At 39.3% G+C, this 21,688-nt stretch overlaps 1 protein-coding gene across 1 annotated transcript in view; it reads right to left on the bottom strand.

Annotated features, from left to right (window-relative positions):
- Positions 1–548: 548 nt before the first annotated feature.
- Positions 549–21,688, bottom strand: part of deptor (DEP domain containing MTOR-interacting protein) — a 32,296-nt gene continuing 11,156 nt past the window's right edge. The window contains exons 5-10 of the mRNA XM_079693952.1: positions 20,444–20,622; positions 16,581–16,763; positions 12,167–12,304; positions 10,081–10,151; positions 9,542–9,646; positions 549–3,763 (exon numbers count right to left, since the gene is read on the bottom strand). Of these exons, the coding sequence (XP_079550078.1) occupies positions 3,641–3,763; positions 9,542–9,646; positions 10,081–10,151; positions 12,167–12,304; positions 16,581–16,763; positions 20,444–20,622 (799 nt within the window). The 3' untranslated portion in view covers positions 549–3,640. The remainder of the gene's footprint in view (positions 3,764–9,541; positions 9,647–10,080; positions 10,152–12,166; positions 12,305–16,580; positions 16,764–20,443; positions 20,623–21,688) is intronic.

The following is a 21,688-nucleotide window of genomic DNA, read 5'->3' as shown; positions in this document are numbered from 1 at the left end:
CTGTAACCTTGTGATAAACGAGAAAAGTATGATTGGGACATCTACCTGTGAAGTAGGATGATGTCATAAATACCCATGACATAATTCGGTAATGCAATGGAAGATATAAACCATTTGGATTTTTTATGAAATAATTTTGATTACGTTTGCAGTTATATATCGCTTCATTATTTAATATGTATTAATGGCTTCCGTCACATAGTTAGACAAATCAATTATAAACGTCCACCTTCAATACTATCACCTGGCTGCTATCTCAAAACTGGTACAGGATCTACATTTTGTAAGTTGTAAATTGTGTAGCTTTAACTTTCATTTTTAATATTTCATGAATGCTTGCAATTAATATTAAGCTATATTTGTCTCTTTACTTGCTGCAACAATGTACATTTCACCTCTCTGGGACCAATAAAGGTATTGTGATTCTGATATTTCCATTTGTAATATACATTTTTGAACTGAATCAGACCAAAAAGCAAAAGTGTTCCATCCATTAACTAATTAAACAATAACCCAACCACCCTGAAAATGAAAGCAGGAGCACTGAGTAGAATCAACTTGTTTATTAAACACTTAATCAACTGTTTAATACATCAGAACATCAGACTGAGCTTTAGCTGCTTTGTCAAAAACAGACAGTTACTGTTAGCTTATATTGTCGCAAACCTAACATTCAATCTCTGATGATAGCGGAGAAAACAAAAACACTGAAAATGTTTGCGCCATCATGAAGTGAACCTGAAGAAAAAGATCCCTTTAATTAAATGAGTGAAGTAATCGTCAAAGTTAAGGTGTAATACTGAGAATATCAACAGCACAATGTAGGAATACATTCTGTCAGGCAATATTTAAACCACTGTTGTGCTATTTTGGAGTTGGTGTCCATAAAACACTGATTGTCAACAGAACTGAGGTATGATTACCTGGTACAACTTTCAAAACACAGTCAGGGATACAAAGAGGAACAGAACAGGAGATTAGATGAGCATCAAACTGGGGTTAGCAGCAAAATGATGTCTTAAGGCAAATGCAGTGAAAAGTCAGCAGACCCGTTTCTGCCAACGACCACAAAGAACTCCTTAAAGACTTTTAAATCCACCTGAAGGGAAACATTTGACACTTTCATACTTATTCTGCATATTTCCATTTTCTGATACAGTCAACTTGTCCACGTGCCGATTTCTATATGAAAGAAAAACTGAACACATGCTGAGTTTAGATATGAGCCGTTAATGAAGAACCTTGATTGAAGTATCACTCATGTCTGAAAACTATTTGTGTCATGTTACCTGCTATATGGACAAATCTGAAAAGGTATTCAAGAATATTCAGTTCAGGGTCTTTTATATCTTCTCCAAACCCAGAACAACAGACCCAATAACTTTGTGTTAAAATAGTATGTCGTATGGCATCACCCAACAAAATGTGAGAAAATTGTGAGACAAAATGTCATGACCCTTTATCAACCAGAGATAATCACTTATGTCTGTAAAATAGTCTATAACTATTGAGGAAGTTACGTTACAATATTGTACCTAGAAAATGGGAAAGCATGTTGGAAAACAAAGGCCAAAATCTCTACTTTAAATTTGAAATGATTTTTCCGATAACTCAGTCCTACAAGTCAATAGAGAGAAGTGCTTTGGATTAGAAGCTAATGCTACATAAGCACACATTTACATCACAATCATGCATTTCACTGCGCACAACATCGAAGCACATTGAGGGAAAACCAATAAGAAGTCCTCTGAATGACTTACTTCAGAGACTAAGAGGCAGTTTACTGTGAAGTACAGTGTGTTTGGCAATAAAGATTTCCTGAAAATATCATGTCAATGTTGAATAGAAAAAATGTACTGCATTTGTATTAAATCATATTTCACTTGAGGACTAAATTCAATGAACCAGGCAGTGTTCTTTTGTCTAAAACTAACAAGTAATCAAGTGTTTACTTGGGATTCAGCCAGAAATTACAAACACATACTGTATGAGCAACATGAGCAATGCTTATCCATGCTCATCTTTTTATACTCACTTTTAATATGGTCTTCTCATGCATGTATGTATTTGCACATGGAGGGGGAGAGGCTACAAACATACAGCTAATTCTGACGATTTATTTGAGGCTAAGTACGTACAAATCGATGTATCTAAACGTCGAGCCTGCTACGCTGCAGTTCAGTTAAACATTTATTTGTTTGTGTTTCTCACAGCATTAAAATATGTTTGTTAAAAATCAACAACAAACCTTTCCAGAGTCCATGCATTAATGCATACGGATATTACAAATCTAAATTCTGTTTTTAAAAAGAAAGCTTTGTCACTTAAGTGCTTGTGTCAATTTCAAACAAATGTTCTAATAGCTCGAGTGCTCTAATAGTTATTCGCCCTTTAATTGTTCAAAAATAAAAAAATACAGAGACCATTTTTATATTTAAAGTCAATTAAATCTACAAAAAAAAGCTTCCTAATTAAATCTGGTTGTAATAACACAAATCCAATTATAGTTTAGGGTAATTATAGATTCTTTGTGTGATTGTTACTGGTATAAATTGCACCACATTTTGTGTTTTCAGCAATAAATGTAACACCTTACAAATATTTACTAATTTATTACTAATATTTGTAAGTTCAAAACCTCAATAGTATGTTTAATGGACTAGATCTGTTTTTATAAACAAACAATGACCTGTGTCATTGTGGACATTTGTTGTTTTATAATCATGTTAAATAGAAGTGATGTTGCTTCTTTAAATGTACACATTAAGGTTTCTTCTAAAGCAGAACTTCTTTAGGTTGTTTGTGCATTAAGTCTTTCGTAACTTTTCTATATACATTGTGCCTGTTAATGTCACAGAGTTGAGCAATTGAGGAAATCCACCAGGGTTTCAATTGATTTCTTTAACACGACAAGGGAAGAAATGTGTCTTTTCTAAATGACACTGGTTCCCCAAACAGGAAAAATCACCCTAAACCAAAGACTTCTGATGCAGGAAGCTGTGGTGTGTAGCTGTGTGTCTTCCTGCCTCTCCCTCCAGAGGGCAGCACTCTGGCCTCTACCAGGAACCTTCGCTCAGGTTTGGAAACTAACTGGGGAGAGGTCATAAAATGTGTCAGCCATGAAATATTCTTTCATATAGTTAAAGTTTCTGCTTGTACTTGTTAGTCTCCTGGCTCGTAGGACCATCTTGATCACTCATCCTTTGAATCCTCTTCATGTTCAGCCACAGATTCATGAAACAGTTCTGGTTTCGAAACAAACCAAGGAAACATGGGCTTCCTACAGTATTTCACACAAAGTAGCTTCTCTATTAAAACTCTTTGTGTGAGTCTTTGAGGGCACTTTGGATCTTACCCTTTACTTGTTTTATGCGTGCACCTGTAAATTCAAAGAAAAAACTGAAGTACCACCTGCATGTTAGGTCTGCAGGTATAATAATTTACTTCACTTAAAGACCACTTTCTTGGACATACTCTGTGTCTCAGTCGTTCACCTTTGGAACTGAAAGAGTATGCCTTAAAGTCGTCCATGTTGCTCTGTCCTGTTGTTGTTTTGGAGGTCAAGGACTAAACCATCAAGTGCCGCCGTTGTTACTGCATTACTCATCTATGAGGGATTCAGTCGCGGCTCTCCTCGAAATTATGACTCCTCCATCACCTCCATGACGATTGTCCGGGGCCCGGTTAGGATCAGGCTGCTGACGGTCCGGTAGTCGTGAGAGAGGACGCACAGCCCGTTCACCGACACCACGAAGTGACACACCTAAAGAAGAGACCAAACGGAGAGGAGAGAAGATTGATGCTCTAAGTAATGCTCTCAAATTTCACACCAGTTTAACAAAAATGTAGTCAAACAGGTGGGAGGGAAAAGATGGATGGCGTAAAGACAGCCATGAGAAGAAGAGAGAAAGAAGAAATGATTTTATTGTGGAGTAAAATGCTTATCATGACTTCACTCTTTGAGCTAGGGGAAGACAATAGCGTGGTGTGTTCAGCAATGTTATCCAGTGTTTGAGGCATATTTGGATCCGTGGTAAAGAAGGAGATCCTCAACATTAAGGAGAGGTTAAATGTTGAATGTATGTTTCCACTGGTCAATATGTTGAAATCACCAACAGCTCATAGTCTACTGATGTCATAATCTCTTGAACCGATGCGCTCTAATTTGAGGAGAGGATGTCTTTTTTAAACTTTAGAGTTTGAATAATTCACAGAGGCTGAATGGATTTTTAACATACATCTTACTTTGTTCTTTTGTAATTTTGCAAATGAACTGGACATTTCTGGGGTTTCTTCTGGGTCTCTATTGGAAACCATTGTAACTGATGTGAATCTAAATGGACCATCACTCTCTTTAGGGCTTTATTACTTCCAAGCTTCAAGGGCCTCAAAAGCTGCAGGCTTACTGTGTGTCAACTGATTTATCACTCTGTCCCGCCAGGAAAGTAATGTTTTAAGTTTGGTTTGTCAGCAGGATTACAGAAAAAGGACTGTCCCAATTTCTATGAAACTTGGAGGAGGGTGTAGCTTGGGCCCCGCCCAGTGTCTCCACTGTCTCGAAAAAGAGAACGAATTCTCTGCAAAATGCAAACAACAGATTTACCAAATTGCTAATATTGCTGCAAATGTTTGCCCGAGGCCCAGGAACAGGTTCATCCAGCCCTGCCATTGTCCTCAAATGAGCTCTCCAAGCATTTTATGTGTACTGGGGATGAATGTTTGACACTCCAACATTTATTTTATTTCTCTGTATTTTTATATTTGTATCAAAATGTTTGTGTCATCTAGGGAAGATTGGCGGAAAAATGATAAAAACGGTGCTCACAAAAAACCCTTTTCTGTTGCCATTAGAAAAACAATTGTTAACTCCCTTAAAGGTGGGGTAGGTAATTCACTTCAGAAACACCTTTTGTTATATTCCATGGAATGCTCTTAACATCCCGATAGCAATGAATACATTAAATGCTTTGACAATTAATTAATAACAAAAATGTCATCTGTGGAAGCCGTAGCGCTGTAAAAAGCACGACCAATCATTTTAGCCGGCCCGGCTAAAATAACTGGATGGCCTACCTGCCTGTCAGCCTTCCATCTGTGCACAAACTTATCTCGTGCCCTCATTGTTCATGTGCGCGTTTGTGTGTGTTGGAAGAGGGGCTCTGTAATGGAGTCTGAAAGAAGAGGCAGATTTTTTTCGGCTGCGTACTTTCAAATTCTAGCGCACTTGAGCTGGTTTCTCCATTCTTACCTAGCCTACCTTTAAGCAATCAGTCAATAACTCTGTAAGACAACACTGGAATGTCAACATAGTCCAAGTCCAAAGAGGAACAATAAACTCTGATAGTGTTGCCCGTCATAAATTACACCAGGTACAAGTGATAACCAAGTTTAAATCACTCCAGTGTCACGCCTGCACCATGCCTTCCTTATCGCTATTTAATCACTGCTCCAACTTGGCAGCTCTGATAAGAAAAAGACAGGTTGCCTGAGTTGACTTCTAGCAACATAATGCCGTCAGTTCTGCAGCTGCAGTTTGGCTTTTTGCAAGCTTTTACAGACACACTCACAAACATGCAAGCACGCTCCCAATTCCTTCCCAAAAGTTTTCATAAAGCTCTAGACTGCGAGGACGGAAGACAAACTTTCACAGATGTGTTTCATTGGCTTCTAACTCAGGAAACATTTTACTGGGAGCATCTAGTAAAACCAAACTATTACCTACATTCACTACTTCCTGTTAGTATGTTTTCATGTATCTGTTTTTAAAGCATTAGATGTTTTTTCTAGCCTTGCTAAATATTTCAGGAAAGGAGAGGCAGAGTGCATCATGGGAAAGAGGGATTAAAAGAATGACAGAGTAAAGGGAAAAAAGCCACAGTTAATCCTGTGCTGCAGAGGAATTTCAGACTTTTACTGTAATCACATCTAAACCTCTGAGCCTATATCCCACTATTTGCAGAGTCAAAGTACTCTGAACACACCCCTTTTCTACCCACTTCTATTCATTTCTCTCTCCTTTCCAACTTTTCTCTCTCTAGCTCCAACACCTCCCCACTTTCTCTCCCACTGATGCTTTCTCCCTTCTGTTGGTCTTGGCTGGGGCCACCATCGATTGGCTGCCTGCTCTCAGAGGGTTGAAATCAGTCTCACACAGAGAAAGGAAAGATAGAAGATTTAGTGAGAGAATAAACATGTGTTAAGAGGCCAAGCTGACATATCCATGAAGCAATAGCAGCTGTAAACAGTGCAGAGAATATCCGTTCTTTACGTGACCCCCCTAAAACTGAATGTCAAACAAAAGTGGTTTTGGTCAAAATGAAGGCTGAATTGAAAATGTATTTCAAGATTCTTTGCTCACTAATTAAGGAATAATATACTTTCTAAAAGTTTAAATATGCAGAAACGTTAGGTTGTAGTTATTTGAAGCATTTCACACTACAGGCTTTAAACTTGAATAAAGTACAAAAGTTTTAACTTGTAAGATGTTGGCACATCCAGCGTCCTTGAATTCATGAAGATGCAGTCGTTTAACGCAGCACAACAATGGAAGCGCACATTATAAATGATATACCATCAACTAAAAGGCAAGATTAAGTATATTGGTCTCTATTTCATGTAATAATACACTGTCATTTAGTAAAGACCTGTTCTGCATGTTAATAATTGTGTTTAAAATGTTGTTAGGTAGCTTGTTATAGTAAACAATCTTTAAAAGTGATCGTTTCTGTACAAAACATTTTGAAGAAAAATGCTGAGGGTTCGTTTGTGTGTGCCTCAAAAAGAAAATCAGTTTCTGTGTCGTGCACCTGGAATGTTCAGAGGTCAGAGGTTTCGAAACTTCAGCTTGGAAAATGCCAACTTCCAAAATGTTTTTAACGCAGCATGCAAATGAAATCAATATAATAAAATGGGATAATATGTTCCGCAAACGTACACGTAATATCAAGAACAGAGAAACCAGCTAGTGACTGATTCACCTTAAAAATCATATATCTTCGAATAGAGATACTGAGTTGATTATACACCTATTATATATATGAGAGAGACATCTAATATATATATATATATATAAGAGAGAGAGAGAGAAAATAATGTAAAGGAACATATTGTTCAATAAACATGTACTGGTGTGCAAACACAGGATGCACAAATGGACAGAAAGTGAGACACACACACACAACCTGCTCTACCTGCTGCCTTGTAAAAGTGCATTAGCAGAGGCTCTAACAGCGATGCATAGGATGGTTACATAAGTGCTGGGATCCATTATGGAGTGTGTGTGTGTGTGTGTGTGTGTGTGTGTGTGTGTGTGTGTGTGTGTGTGTGTGTGTGTGTGTGTGGTGGAAAGAGAAAATCTTTGAAAGCTTTCTAATCTACAAGGATAATTTTATATTCAGAATTTGTGTAGGTTTGTTTCCCCTTAGCTTATAAAGATAATGCTTTGTCCTAAACTCAACACATAAATAAAAAAAAATCTACAAAATATAGTTTAAAGGTAGATGAGGTCCTCACAATCACTGAGCTCAACTGAGTAATCACACACTAACCAAGACAAACACACCTGCTTTCTGAGGACACATTTATAACCGACTTTGAACCATGACACACATTTCCATGGTGATATATATATACGACTGTTGACCGCTAACAGTAACAAATGCAGAAGTCATATTATTTACACCGACATTTCCTCTTTCAGTGCTAAAACTTAAGATCCTCATCCTTCAATCTCTACAGCTCATGTGCCTTCTAACTGATGCTCCTGCCTTTCCTTTATTCCTTCATATATGTTTAATTTGGCGGCCATTAGGGGGAGAAAACAGCAGTAGATTTGCAGTGTTTCTCTGTTTAACCGAAAAAAGCATGTTATTTTTAAATCACTTTGTCAAAACCATGTTGCTGAAGAATTTCCCAATTTATTTTAAAAGGTTATAAAAAACTAAAACATTAACAGTTTGGAACAATTAAAAGATTGTACATAGAGCCTGAGGAAATATTATAATAGTCACTTAGAAACTATTAGGATCAGTAGTGTATCCTGCGTTTCCTCTCCAAGTCATTAGTTTCTCTTCTCCACTTCTCCTTTCCGTTTTCTGGTGTAAGTCGCCACACTCTGCATTCCCAGAATTCCTTGCTGCCACTCTGCTTACATACCTTCATGGCAGCTATGGAAGCAGCTTTCCCTCTTCATGACTTGACTTCATGTTTCCTCCCCCAAAACTTTCCTGCTTGTACAGCTTCTCTCTGACCATGTTTCTCATCACAGGATGCGTCCCTGTTTTTTTCTTTTTATTCTGCTCCGTCATCTTTGTCTAACACTCCTCGAGCAACCTGCACTTAAATATAACAGTATGCATTTTATTTAAGAGCAGACAGCACCCACTCTTAAAAATAAAACGTAGTGTGAATGCACTTAGCTTTCCTGTAAACATCTTAGCGACCAAGCAAAGAAGATCGCAGATATCAGAGGCAAATACCAAGTTTTAAATTGCCTATGCATTTCACAAAGACTTCAACAACTAAGGGTTTTCTCATATTGCACTGTGGGTTGTGAAGAGAGTACTAAACGGCACACAAAAGGCACATTTCTCCAACAGTAATACCTCCTCATATAACCTTATTCAATGAAGCTAAACCTGTTTTCTGTCTTCGCCACACCCAGTGGAGGAAGAGATGGAGGAAGCACACCAGGCTCACATTTCTGTTAAAGGTCCCATGTCATGCTTTTCCGGTTATTACCCGTCCCCTTGTGTGTTATGAAGGTTTTTATGCATGTAAACGGTCTGCAGAGTCAAAACCCTCAAAGTACACCCTGTAGCGAGTAAAACTCTAACAAAGAAAATACCTCCCCAAAACGCCTCGTTGGAGATACGTCACTGTCCATTTATTCTTCCGGATACCGCATGATGTCATGCGTTACCCGGAACCAAATGGACCAATCCGTGGAGCCGTTACGTTAAGCCCCCGCTGATTGGTCCAAATTGACCAATCCACGGACTTCCTCACACACACACACACACACACACACACACTCAGTGCATGCAGCTCTGCTGATCTCTCCTCCCTGGCTGCAGGCTGATAACAGACAGTTGGGATCGCGGCGAAATTCTCTCTGCAGACCCATTCTCAGCGTTTATCAACCTTTTTCTTACTCAATATCAAGCCACACTTATTGTTTTTACTTCGGCTGTGACTTTGTGTGTGCTCAGGGTGAGTTTGGCTGTGTTTCGCTGTCGCTAAACAAGGAAACCACACCTTCACGGAGCTTAGCGCAATTCACAATGTCCCGACCAATCAGAGCACACTGTGCTCACAGGGAGGGTGGGGGCTGGAGCTATTGGAGGTACAACGAGCCGTTAAAGGCAGAGTGAAATTCAGTGAATACACGTAGTTTACAGAGATGCTGTTTGAGAAACCAATGTGAGTTTGGAAAATTGCACAATATAAATCTATTCTAGTAGACCTCAACAATGGAATTATGATCAGTGGAAATGGCTATCACATGGGACCTTTAAGTCTCCGTTCATCTCTCCGTCCTTACCTTCATGCCAGCAGCAGCTGCAGGTCCACCGGGATCCACAGCCTGGATGTGGCAGGGTTTGCTGCCTCGCACCACGAAGCCCCAGCCCACAGCATCACCCACAATCTGAAGAACAACGAGAAACATGAAATGTAGATAAATCTCAACGTTTTTAGCGCCCACTGTTTGTATAGAACCAAAAAACATTTGCTGATGTGCATGTAGCAAGTGAGATGATGTTTGTGGTGAATCTCTACATAATGTACTGCTTCCAAAAAAAGATCAAACCATCCACACTGTGCAACATGTCTTTAAATAATGGTACAAACATAAAATTACGCATCTTGTAGTATTCACATTTGTTTTCATTCAAATTATTATCTGAGACACGTGATGAAGCTTCCTGAATATGCACATGACTTTAGTACACTGCAGTATTATCTATAATTGTTTGTGTCACACATTCCCACATTTGTGTGACTAGTGTGTGTGTGTGTGTGTGTGTGTGTGTGTGTGTGTGTGTGTGTGTGTGTGTGTGTGTGTGTGTGTGTGTGTCTTACAGTGAATGTCTTCTTTATAAAAGATCCTCCTAGTGTCTGCAGCTCCTCTGGGCTCACTTGTCTTTTCAGAACTGTTGGAAGAAACACACACACATAAGATGTTACTTGATACCATGAAAATCGAACAAAAATACCCACACACGCACGCACAACACACCAACACGCACATATTGTTAGTTAGAAAGTGTGTAGAAAGTGCTAATAATGTCACGTGTCTGGAGGCTCACTGCTTCCTGAAACAGTATAGCTCTCTTTCCCCTACTCCAACTTCCCCTTAACATTACTCACCACATGACTCTACGCAGGACTAAAGTGGACTTTTGTGTCTCGGAAAATGATTTTACTCCCTTAGTACAAATTGGCGTAACAGAAAACTGGGAAGATATAACTGAGTGATCAGCTACAAGGAGCCAATGTACAAATAATCCATAAAGACCCATCAACTGTACCATGCACTGCTCATATTGAAGACAAATGTGGGCGAGTACACACATCTGACATACTTCACAACAAAGCATATGGTTTAATATATAGACCCTCCAGAAAAACGCGATTCTGCGATCGCAGAATTTACCGCATAATCAGCCAAATGGCGCAGATTTTTAAAAAGCCGCATATTTATCAAAAGGCCGCATAATCCCCGCATTTTTCCACACAAAGTTGAGAAGAAAAAAAAGTTAACTCGTCTTGACGTGACATCAGCTCGCGCATCACAGAATGTAAACAACACTGTATAGAGCTCATTTACCAACGAACATTTCTACTAAAGACCGGGCAAAAAGTGGGGGGAAACTATTCTGCACCCCGTGCAACTGTGTGTTGCAGCATAAGAGAAAATCGACGGTGGCGACCCACTTTGATTCATTCAAACATTCGAAAATGCTTTCTGCTGCTGCGGACAAGAAAGCCATTCAACTCCCGTTCACCGAGGGATCAACCTCCAAAACCCTTTCGAGGGCTACAAGAAACGAAGTGAGTAGCCTACAAGATTGAAGCTGGTCAGATAACGAACGAGTAAATGAAAACAGAATGAGGCGGAGAAGTGTGTGTGTGTGTGTGTGTGTGTGTGTGTGTGTGTGTGTGTGTGTGTGTGTGTGTGTGTGTGTGTGTGAGATTAAAATAGCCCAATTGCTTTTACAATAAATAAACATTGAATGTGTTTAATTGAATAGTAAAGGGGTTTAACGTTAGTGGCAGGTTGTGTGTGAGAGAGAATAAATAAGACAGCCCAATATTTAAAAAAATTGTTATTCTTTTCCCCCGCATATTTAGCATATTTCCGCATATTTCCTAACTTCCCGCAATTTCACCGCATAAAATCACATAAAACCCCGCATGTTTAATCGCATAATCAAGGAATTTAGCCCGCGTTTTTCTGGAGGGTCTAAATATAGCAGTTGGGATGATATGAAAAGGAAAGGACAAATGAGGAAAAAAATATATACATACTTAATGTATTAGATATTGTCTCTTTGTATTTCTCTATCTGGGAGAACGTCCTTCAAAAAGCCTGTGTGTGCTGCTCAGTATGTGTGCTCCTGACAAAGCACTTGTGGTTTACTGTGTGTTACTTCACTTTAATCTGATGAGACAGAAGAAGTGAAGTGAGTGAGACCCTTTTATCGTCTTGATCTGGTTATTTCCATAATCTCTCTGTATATCCTGATCTCATCACATCTAGAGGACAGCTCCTCTTTAATGCCTCATCGGCTGCTGACATATTTCTATTTATCCGAGTCCTCAGGAAAGCATACCAGACTTGTTTTAATGTCTCCTTGAATGCTTTAGATTTTTTTGATATGATGCGGTTAATTTGGGACAGAGGAGGATTTTGTACGTGCTTGTGTGCCTTCCTTTTCCTGTATTGCATGTGAGTGTTCATGTTAAGAGAGCTCTGGTGCTACAAAGAGACTGTCAAGAACTCCTTGACACATCAAAGAAAAACCAACAGCAGTAAAGACACACAAAGCAAAAAACACAAAGTTATTTGCACGATTAGCATACAGCAATATTCCAATGTCTTCCTCAGTTTACATGAGGTCATTTGTGTATGTGTGTGTTTTGTGTTGTGTGTGTGTTATCTCACCAGATTTGGGGTTGCAAAGCACAGGTGGACTGCTGCTGAGCGTGGGACTGCTGCTGTAATACCCGCTGCTGCCACAGCTGCTGCTCATGCTGCTCCGCCGGACTCCCACCGTCACCTTAATCTCTTTAGTGGGACTCACTGAGACGCAGAGAAACAAAGACAGATGTTAAACAAATACATAAGAAACCTTTAATGTCCCCGGAGGGTCCAATTTGTGGTACAGTACAGTGAATAATGTAGACACAATGAAACACCAGTGTATGAGTTAACAAACAAGAGCAATAAAGCTGGATATAGACAGCAGTTTGACCATTTATTAAATTGGCCTTGGTCTACCTGCAGGTCAATCAACATTTATATTGGATTAAAGCTCATTTGGAAGACAGATGCCTCATTTAATCCCCATCAATTATCATAAACTGGCACCATAGTTTTAAAAAAGTGGGTTACTGTATTAGTTCTGTAAAGCCTCTTTCCCATTATAAACTTTTCTGACATGGTTGCACACTTCAGTCAAGTTCCCATGGGACCTCTCTCTCTCTACCATTGTTTTCTAATTACAAATCTAACCGTAGGCCAAGTCAACAAGACCCAGCACTATTTACCAGAGGTGGGACCAAGTCATTGTTTTGCAAGTCCGAGTTAAGTCTCAAGTCTTTGCGCTCAAGTCCGAGTCAAGTCTCAAGTCAGGATGGGCAAGTTCAAGTCAAAGTCCTAAACTTTGACAAAACGTGTCTTAAACAAGTCATTATGTGCTTTTTAACAAATGTAATGACATCCATCAACAGAATAATACTTAATAATTAAACTGCTCTTTATTAGTCACATAATTATTATCACGTAATAATCCATTTTCTCTCTGCTGGTAAAGTAACGTGTTTTTTTCTAATTTAAGAGGGATCAGTAAGGTAAGGCTACCGTGACGGTTTGATTCAGAAGGAGTTTAATGTATAAGATCCCTGATGTTGAGGTGACCAGAATGTTTATTTCCACTGTGTACAACATGTTATAAGTGTCAAGCCCTTGGGTATTTTGCAGTTTCCCAGCTTGAAAGGGATTGTACAGTCCATAGGAGGTTTTCACTGGGTTTCACTAATACAATGACCACAACTTTGTTTTCTTTTGAGTTCTTCTTTACTTTAGTTTTTGCAGTACAGCATATGTAGCAAGGTTGTAAGCTGAAAAAACCTTAAATGAAAAATAAAAATAATTACTGTAAATACAATGCACATTAAATAATAAATGCAAAAATACATGCTTTACATATCTTTTTTACCACTTGTGAATATTTTTCCTTTCTTAGTGTATTTTTATGAATTATGCTTTTAAACAGTTAACTTATGCAGTCTCATTAAAAATGCAAATATAATAGACTGAATTTTTAGCAGCATTCAAACCGTTTTTATCAATCTACATCTCTCAATAAACAAATCACATTCGTTTTTAAGCATCTTGCAGGTTTTTATTTATTCTACATTTATGCTTAAACTTGCTTGAAAATTACAATGAAAAAAGTGAATGCAGGATTTGATATGTTTTACGAGACATAAGGGCAGGAATTCAGAGGGAAAGGAGCAATTTTGAGCTCTGCTCTTAAAAACGGCTTTTTTTTTAAGGTCATACGTCAAACGCGTCATATATCACGCAGGGGACACATCTCCGCTCTCTGACCGCGGGTATAGTTGAGTTGCGTTGAGTTGAGCGGTTGTGTTTTAAGGAGCTGGTATTTTTCGGTAGTTTTACATTGTATTTCACCATTTGTAATCATGGTGCATTATTGTGTTTGTGCAGGTTGCACAAATACCAGCCTGTCAGGACATCGAGTCCACAGTAAAAAGGACCGGAGCTAGCGTTCGTTCCTGGGTGCGTTGTGCATCCACCTCCCTGCAGCACATACTCTCCACAGCTTTATCAGGAAACCGTATTACTTCTCTCTTTCCCTCCCCCCTTCGCTGCTCTCTCTCTCTCTCTCTCCCCTCCGGTACACGGCACCGTAAGACATTGCATTAGGTAACGCTGCGGTGGCTGTACTGCTCCAGCCGTCTCCTTTGTGTTTGTTTATTTCCCCCTGTCTGTGTTGTTTGTGTGTGCGTGGTGGCTGTCACTCCTGGCTCCCGGCTCCCGGCTCAACCTCCACTCACCTGCTGCAATCAGCTGTGCACCCTCCCCGACTACACACCTGCTTTCTATCAAGCCATTTACAACGACATATCAACGGAGGCTCCACAACCTTTCTCCCCCAGATCGTCAAGTATCAGCCGTATCTCGCGTCTCTCCTCCGGTACACAGCACCGTAGTGTGGAGTTGCATTAGGTAACGCGAGATACGGCTGATACTTGCGCATTAGTTTCTGTTATCGATCAGTATCAACCGTCCTGCCAGTAACGTTACTATATTATCAATGCTACTTTAGTTATAGCCTGATATATGATAGCTAACTTTACAATGTTGTGATGTGACGTTAGCTAACATTCTGTAGCTAACGCCGGTCACTCACCAAGATAGCTGCCCAGTTCTCCACTGGTTCTCCTCACACCACAGCTCAATTTCTCTCCGATGGCCGTTATATCTTCTAATCCTTGGCTGCTCCTGGTCTCTTGGACGCCTAGCAGGCTCATAATTATAAGGTTGTGGTCCGTCATATGCATTCGAATATTCATGTTCAACTTCTTCTGTGTCGAAACTAGCATTGGGATCCATGTTTATTAATACGTTACACCGGCCGCTCTCCCCCTTGTGTCCCCCGTGTTACGTCACACGCGGGAGGTTACGTGCCGAGGCTTTTTTATGCGGAAGTGAACATTTCTTACAAAAACGACGCCAGATGTCACTGTAGTGTATATTTATGTATATTTTGGGGGAAATCTAGTGTATTCATCATTTTCCTACACATTTATTCACAGGTGTCTTTAACCTGGAAGTTGCTCTTTAACAATCATGCTGCTTTAGTTTGAGGACATCAAACAAACGACACTGAACTAGAACGTACATTCTATACATTCTAACGTGCGCCACGTACGGCAAGTTGTAAACTCTTCTATAAACACACAGTTCGTCTCTCACCGGCTGCCTCTCCAGCTTTTTATGGCTGCACCAGTGCTGCTTCTTTGACGTTTCTTCTGCTGGTTCGTTGCTGCTGCTGGAAGCACGCTCTTTAGTTTGTCCCTCTCCAGCTTTGATTACCGCTCTCCTTTCAGGTGCGGTGCTTTTAAAGGTGCAGCGACGCTGATTAGCAATTAGGGAATGATTACAGACAGCTGCCACTCTGTCAATCAGCCCAACTTTTTAACCCTTTGCTGTCCTGTGGATTCTCCAAGTTGACTTCACAATAAGGGACCCACAATCTATCTTTATGCAAGGGATAATGTGCAGCGGTGCGGTCTCTATGGGAAAAAGAACACCTGAATCTACATCCCTCTGCAGGTGGTAATTTAATTATATTTTGATGCTAATACTTTTCTACTTTTACATTTTGAATGCAAGACTTTTTATTGTAACCGAGTATTCCTACACTCTGGTACTTTTACTCAAGTACAAGATCTGAACATCCCCCACCTCTGACAATAAATCCTGAGTGGTTACCAAAAAAAAAAAACCCTGCTCTGACGGTTATTTTCATTTGACAAATCATGCACTCAGCTTTGCTTTCTCCATTATCATTGAAATGCAGCCAAATGCTGCTTCTTTTTTCGATTTTTGCAAATGTCTTGATTTTTTCCGACGCGCTTGCATTTCAATCCGTCTCCCTGTCGCTCTGTGTAGCTGGCTTGTACCCACTACACCTGCTGTCTTGGGATCGTCTGCCCCCCCACCCTTCTTTCACATAATGGTATGATCCTAGTGCGTCCTCGCATATGATTGGCCGCATGGTGGCCAAGCTTAATAAAGACCCGCCCCTGCCTGCAAGGATTCTCAGCAAGAGTAGAAGCGGCTGGAGATTCTGCTCTCCCCGACGGGAGTCTGCTCTTCTACCGGCATCTCGCGATCGGCGTGTTGGATACCCCTGAATTAAATGATCAAGTCACCTCAAGTCAGAAGGCAAGTCCAAGTCAAGTCCCGAGTCATTGGTGTTCAATTCGAGTCGCAAGTGTTTTGTGATTTTGTCAAGTCGAGTCCAAAGTCATCAAATTGGTGACTCGAGTCCACACCTCTGCTATTTACTATTACCAACACAATATTATCTTCATATGGCAGATAGAACCAGAACAATGGTCATTTTGTGTGTGTATATCAATACAAGACAATACAATTGTGTTTTATTCACAAAATACTTCAAATCTATAATGGCAATAAAGAAACAAATACATTTTCCAAAATGTCAGGCTTTGATTGAAGGCCACCACACACGGACAACTACCAATAGCTGTCATACTGTGTTAAATAATGTGAAATATGAACATAGAGCAGTGAGTACCTGAGAGGAAGCTGGTGTTGCCTCCATCTGAGTTCTGTTTGCGGAGACAGAAGGGGCTGTCGTGACTCTCAGGGATGCAGCGGCTGCGCTCGTGAAGAAGTTCGATCAACCGCCGTCGTCTACGGAAATTCATCCTGAACTGGAAGAGCAGGGGTCCATTGGCAAAGTGGTGTTTGTTGGTGACTAAAAGAAGAATCAATATGATTTGTTAAACATAAGTAAAGAGGAATAAAAACACGGGCATCTTTAGGTTAAAGTTATGAAGAAGGTAGAGATCAAAAGGATGAGGAAATTGATTATGACATTTCTAAAACTATAACATGAACCATTGTCAGTTAAATATCTTTCTATACTGTTTAGAATCAGACTCTGGCTTCTTGCAACCAAGTCCGATTATTTTTACTAAAGGGCCCTTTTTTCCCCCACATGTCAATTGACTCCTCAAATGAACTGAGTGTAATTGAACCTGAAAATGTAAACTTGACAGAGCAGCACTTAAACTGTACGCTGGCCTGAGATCACCTGAGCTGATGAGCAAACATGAAATGACCTCAGAGAGCTTCAACCTCATTTACCTCAGCTGGAGGCAGAGTACACTTTAAAATAAATCAATATGGACCTGACAAAATCACATGAAACTGTCAATTGAATGTTAATGTGCAAGCCCAGGATTTATTTGAGTGAAGTTATTCAATATATATATTACAAAAAATAAAGTTTGGTGAACACTGAAGAGAAAAGGTTAAGTTACAGGATGAAGCACATATGAATAGTCTTGACTCAAGAGTTGTTTAATCTTAGTTTTTTCAAATGAATACCCCACATTTTATCTAACTATTTATAGCTTTGTTTTGTTCATGATTTTGGAAAGGAGTTCAAAACTATTAAAAATATATTATTTATTAAAAATAAAGGGACGACGATGAAGCACCTAGCAACATACATCTGTAACCTGCTCAGAAATTGAAGCCTAATATTCTGTGTTCAATAAGTAAGCCTGTATTCCTTAAGCCTGCTCACTGCCGCAGACTGACTTATTTTCATCAAAGGCTACGCTGTAACGTCATATCATGATGCGTCATCAGGCCCATTCATATCACCCCCCCACCCAAATAAAACCACTTGGGTAATATAGTGCTCATTAATCTGAGCCTGTCCACCATAGCAGCAGATACTCTATTCCAACAAAATTGAATATGTATTGCAGTTACACATTTCAACATCAGTTACTGTATGCCTAACACCTTTAACCTACTCGCACATCAGCTATATTTAAGACATTGGAACACTGACTCAACGGGAAACCTAGGTAGTTAAATGGTCAGTTGGATTATTGCGTTGCATTTAACAGTTTGGTTTCCTTAAAAATAAATAATGATATAGCCTGTTAGACCTGACCTTTGGATTTGGGTATGAGCCCAAATTCTCCGCATGCAACATGGGGTTCTATTGTATTTCTGCTGTGTAGCTATTTAGTTATCGTTTGATTCATTGGGCTTGTGGTTAGTTCACGTGTCCTTTGCAAGGCTAACAAATTCCTTTCATCGTATGCGACAAAAGAAAAACAGTATACATAGTATAGTGTAAAAAAAACAGTGACCATATTGTCCCATGGTAAACAATGAGCACAATGCGGAACCATCCGGACTTTCCTTCTTCATAATATACGTCTGAATGTGGTAGCATGACCTCTGCATAGTAACGCAGATAACACAGTTATCCTACACCAACATGTTTATAATGTGTTACTAATGGGAGCTGAAGTCCTGTAAACACATGATCAATAACACTTTATTACTTTAAATCACTCTCCCTACTGTAACTAAAGGGTTTGGGATGATATGAACAGTGCAACGTCTGCATATCACGCAGCAGTGGAGCATTTGTTTTCCACAGGGAGGATGACACTATGAGGTCTGTATTACATAAACTAAGTGAAGTGGAAGCGCTATTTTCATGATTTATTATTCCTTATGGACAAACAGTCTCTAATCCATTACATTTGTTCTGCATGCTGTGTTTAAGGCTATCTTGTTTTTAATACGTTTAATAAGTTGTTTGTAATATGATTTATTTTATCCTGTATTTATTCTTTAAAATGCTGCATGGTAGATTTCAGAATAAGAATGGTGAAATCTACATAACGGTTTGAGTTCAAATGGAAAAAACTAAACCCTCTAGCAGTGAGGACATCTGCCTCCTCTGCAGTAATACACACTAATTAAATCAGACCTGGTATAAACTACAGACATCAGCGTCAAATCAGATTTCCTGTCATGCGGTAACCCGACGGAAACTCATTCAGGATTCACGTTCAATGTTTAAAAATGTTGTAAATATAAAACTGTAGTTTGACTGTAAGAGGAGAGAATGACGACCATCCAAGGAAGTGGTAAAGGACATAAAAAGAGAAGGAAACGTATAGTCTGATTATAAAATATGATTAAGTATGAGATTATAGGACATGTTAAAACATAACCGTATATACAGTTGATAAAATGAGTTCCACTTCAACCAGCCTCAGTACACTAAATACTGTTTTTGAATGAAAGAGTATTTTCATTTAGTGGTACAAGTACTTTTTCTTACACAACTAAGACTCTAAGCCTAACCGATCACATATTTCAAGTATATATATATATATATATATATATATATATATATATATATATATATATATATATATATACACATACACATACACATACACATACACATACACATACACATACACATACACACACACACAGATAACATGATAGAACTTGTTGACCTTGTGATACCTGTGACATTCAGGTCACATTTTGCTGGTGTTTATTTCTCTGTAACATTCAGTACCTCTTGAACTGAGCCATGTCAAGTCAGGTCAGGAAAACGAGACAGAGAATCAAGACGAGTGAAATACAACCCAGCCGGCGTGAGACATTATGTGGGTCAGTTCAGAACGACTGGGAGCCCAACATGAACTTTAACAAGTTTTAGGGGTGGAGGAGAACGAGAGCTATTTTAAATGCTAAAGTGGCCAGCTAAGTGTTCTCTGTGTTGAAAACATTGACTTTTCATAATCAAAACGGTGTCTTTAGGTGTGCAAATAGGGGCTGTAATCACACTGTAGGTCTACAACAGCTATCGGATTGCATGATTGCAAAGGAGCAAATAGTCAGGCCAGTAGGGTCAGTTGATATGATGTACTAGCTGAGCTCTCTGAAAGGATCATGGGATTAAAGCAGGGGAATAACTTTCACCAAGTGTCAAGCACAGATAATCAATCTGTCTATAGCGTCTGCCACCCAGCTGAAGCAGAAGCAGCAAGTAATAAAATGCGCTTGAGATTATATTTCCTACATTTGATCACAATTATTTATAACCTTATTTGTGCTAGCATTGAAATGTTTAATTTTGGCTGAAATGTGAATTTGTTCTCATAATATATTTAGTTTTTAGGCAGATGGGACTTTTGTTATTCTTATATTTCTTTATATTTTGCGACCAAACATTAGTGCTGCTGTGTACCCAAAGACTGATTCAAAAAATTATTATATCGCATTAAAAAAAAGTAGAATCAAGTATTACAGATTTAATTTCAAATTCAATATCAAAGATGGACATTTTCATAAGTAACAATATTAATAAAAACAATGTTAGCGTTTCACATCATTTAGCATTCAATTATACTAACTTTGACTTTTGATAAAAGTGTCAAAGGTATCAGACTTTAGACCAATCAGAGTACATTTTGTTGCATTTTTATTTATCATACTAAATAAAGTGTTTGGAACCAAAGGAGTCATTGAGTGATGCAGGTGTTGCCTGATACTGTAGTTTTTTAAAAATAAAAAACAACAGTTGAGCGTCTTCCTCACCGTGCTGGATGATGCCATGTTCCAGGAGCCTGCGCCCCAGCTGCTCCGCCTCCTCCCTGGCCGCCATCTCGCCCTCCTGCAGCAGCCAGTCAATGAACTCAGAGCCCACCAGCGCTCGCTCATACGTGCCGCCCTCTTCCTCCCTGGTTTGTAACAAGGTGTTTTCTGTGTTCATCAACCTGTGGAGAGAAGACGAGAGCACATTTCTGTTACTATAATTGGTTCAGAAGTCAGAGAGTGGGACTGAGTAGAGTGTTGCATTCAAAATAAAATGTTATCAATACACTGAGGATATATTAAACGAACCACTCGCCCCACTGATGGTGGTTTAAAGTTTAGCTTCGTGGGAACTGTGAAAAGTTCACACTCAGCTATTTGAATCCACTTAGGATCCAAGTGCAGTATTGTTGTCTCTTTCAGGCAAATATGTTATAATAACACTACATTTGGGGCCCTAGCTGAGGCCTCCAAAGCAACAGATTGCAGGACATGTACTTCACTCGTTTTAGTTGTAGATATTCATCTGAAGAAACAAAATGTGAGTTGTCAGAATGCTTCACATTGTTAACAGATATATTCGAGATACTTGAGGAAAGTAATTAATTTTTTTTAAAGGGGAACTTTCCAGCAGTGAAAGCCCTCCAAACCAGCAGCTTTTCTCATTTGTCCACTCTGTAATTTGTCTGGTCAAAGAGCACAAAGACTGCGCTGTAACTGTGGCCGGGTAAGCGCTTCAGCCACATATGTGAATTTTAAAACTAAATTCCTGTTATTTCTTGAAGCCTTGTACACGAAAACTATGAATCAACAAAAAAACCCAGTGATGTACACACATGCCAAGGACATAATCACACCCTAACACCCTAACACTGAGACCTGAACAACTCCCACAGAATAAACCTGCCAGGCAGCGGTTATAAGAGATGATAAGCTCTCTGTGATACACCTGTACATGTCATAACATGTGCTACCAACGAAATGTACCATCAAATAGACAGATACTAAACATGTCGCCTCGTTGTTGGCTGTGTTTGGCTGCTGGCACAAATAAATTCCCACAGTCTGTTTAAACAGCTGTCATTCACTAAACTGGCATTACAACACACCAAACTGTTCATTACAGACAGGTAGATGTCAATTGAAAGATTTGTAATAATACTCAAAACATTTAATGTACTTAAATGATTGAAAACATAAAGTTATCCTTTTGCCAAGGGATTCAGGTTCCATAGAAGAAACAGTCCT

The sequence above is a fragment of the Notothenia rossii genome, assembly GCF_949606895.1.
Source record: "Notothenia rossii genome assembly, chromosome: 7".
Taxonomy (NCBI): Eukaryota; Metazoa; Chordata; class Actinopteri; order Perciformes; family Nototheniidae; genus Notothenia; species Notothenia rossii.
This window is presented reverse-complemented; position numbering and strand designations above follow the sequence as displayed.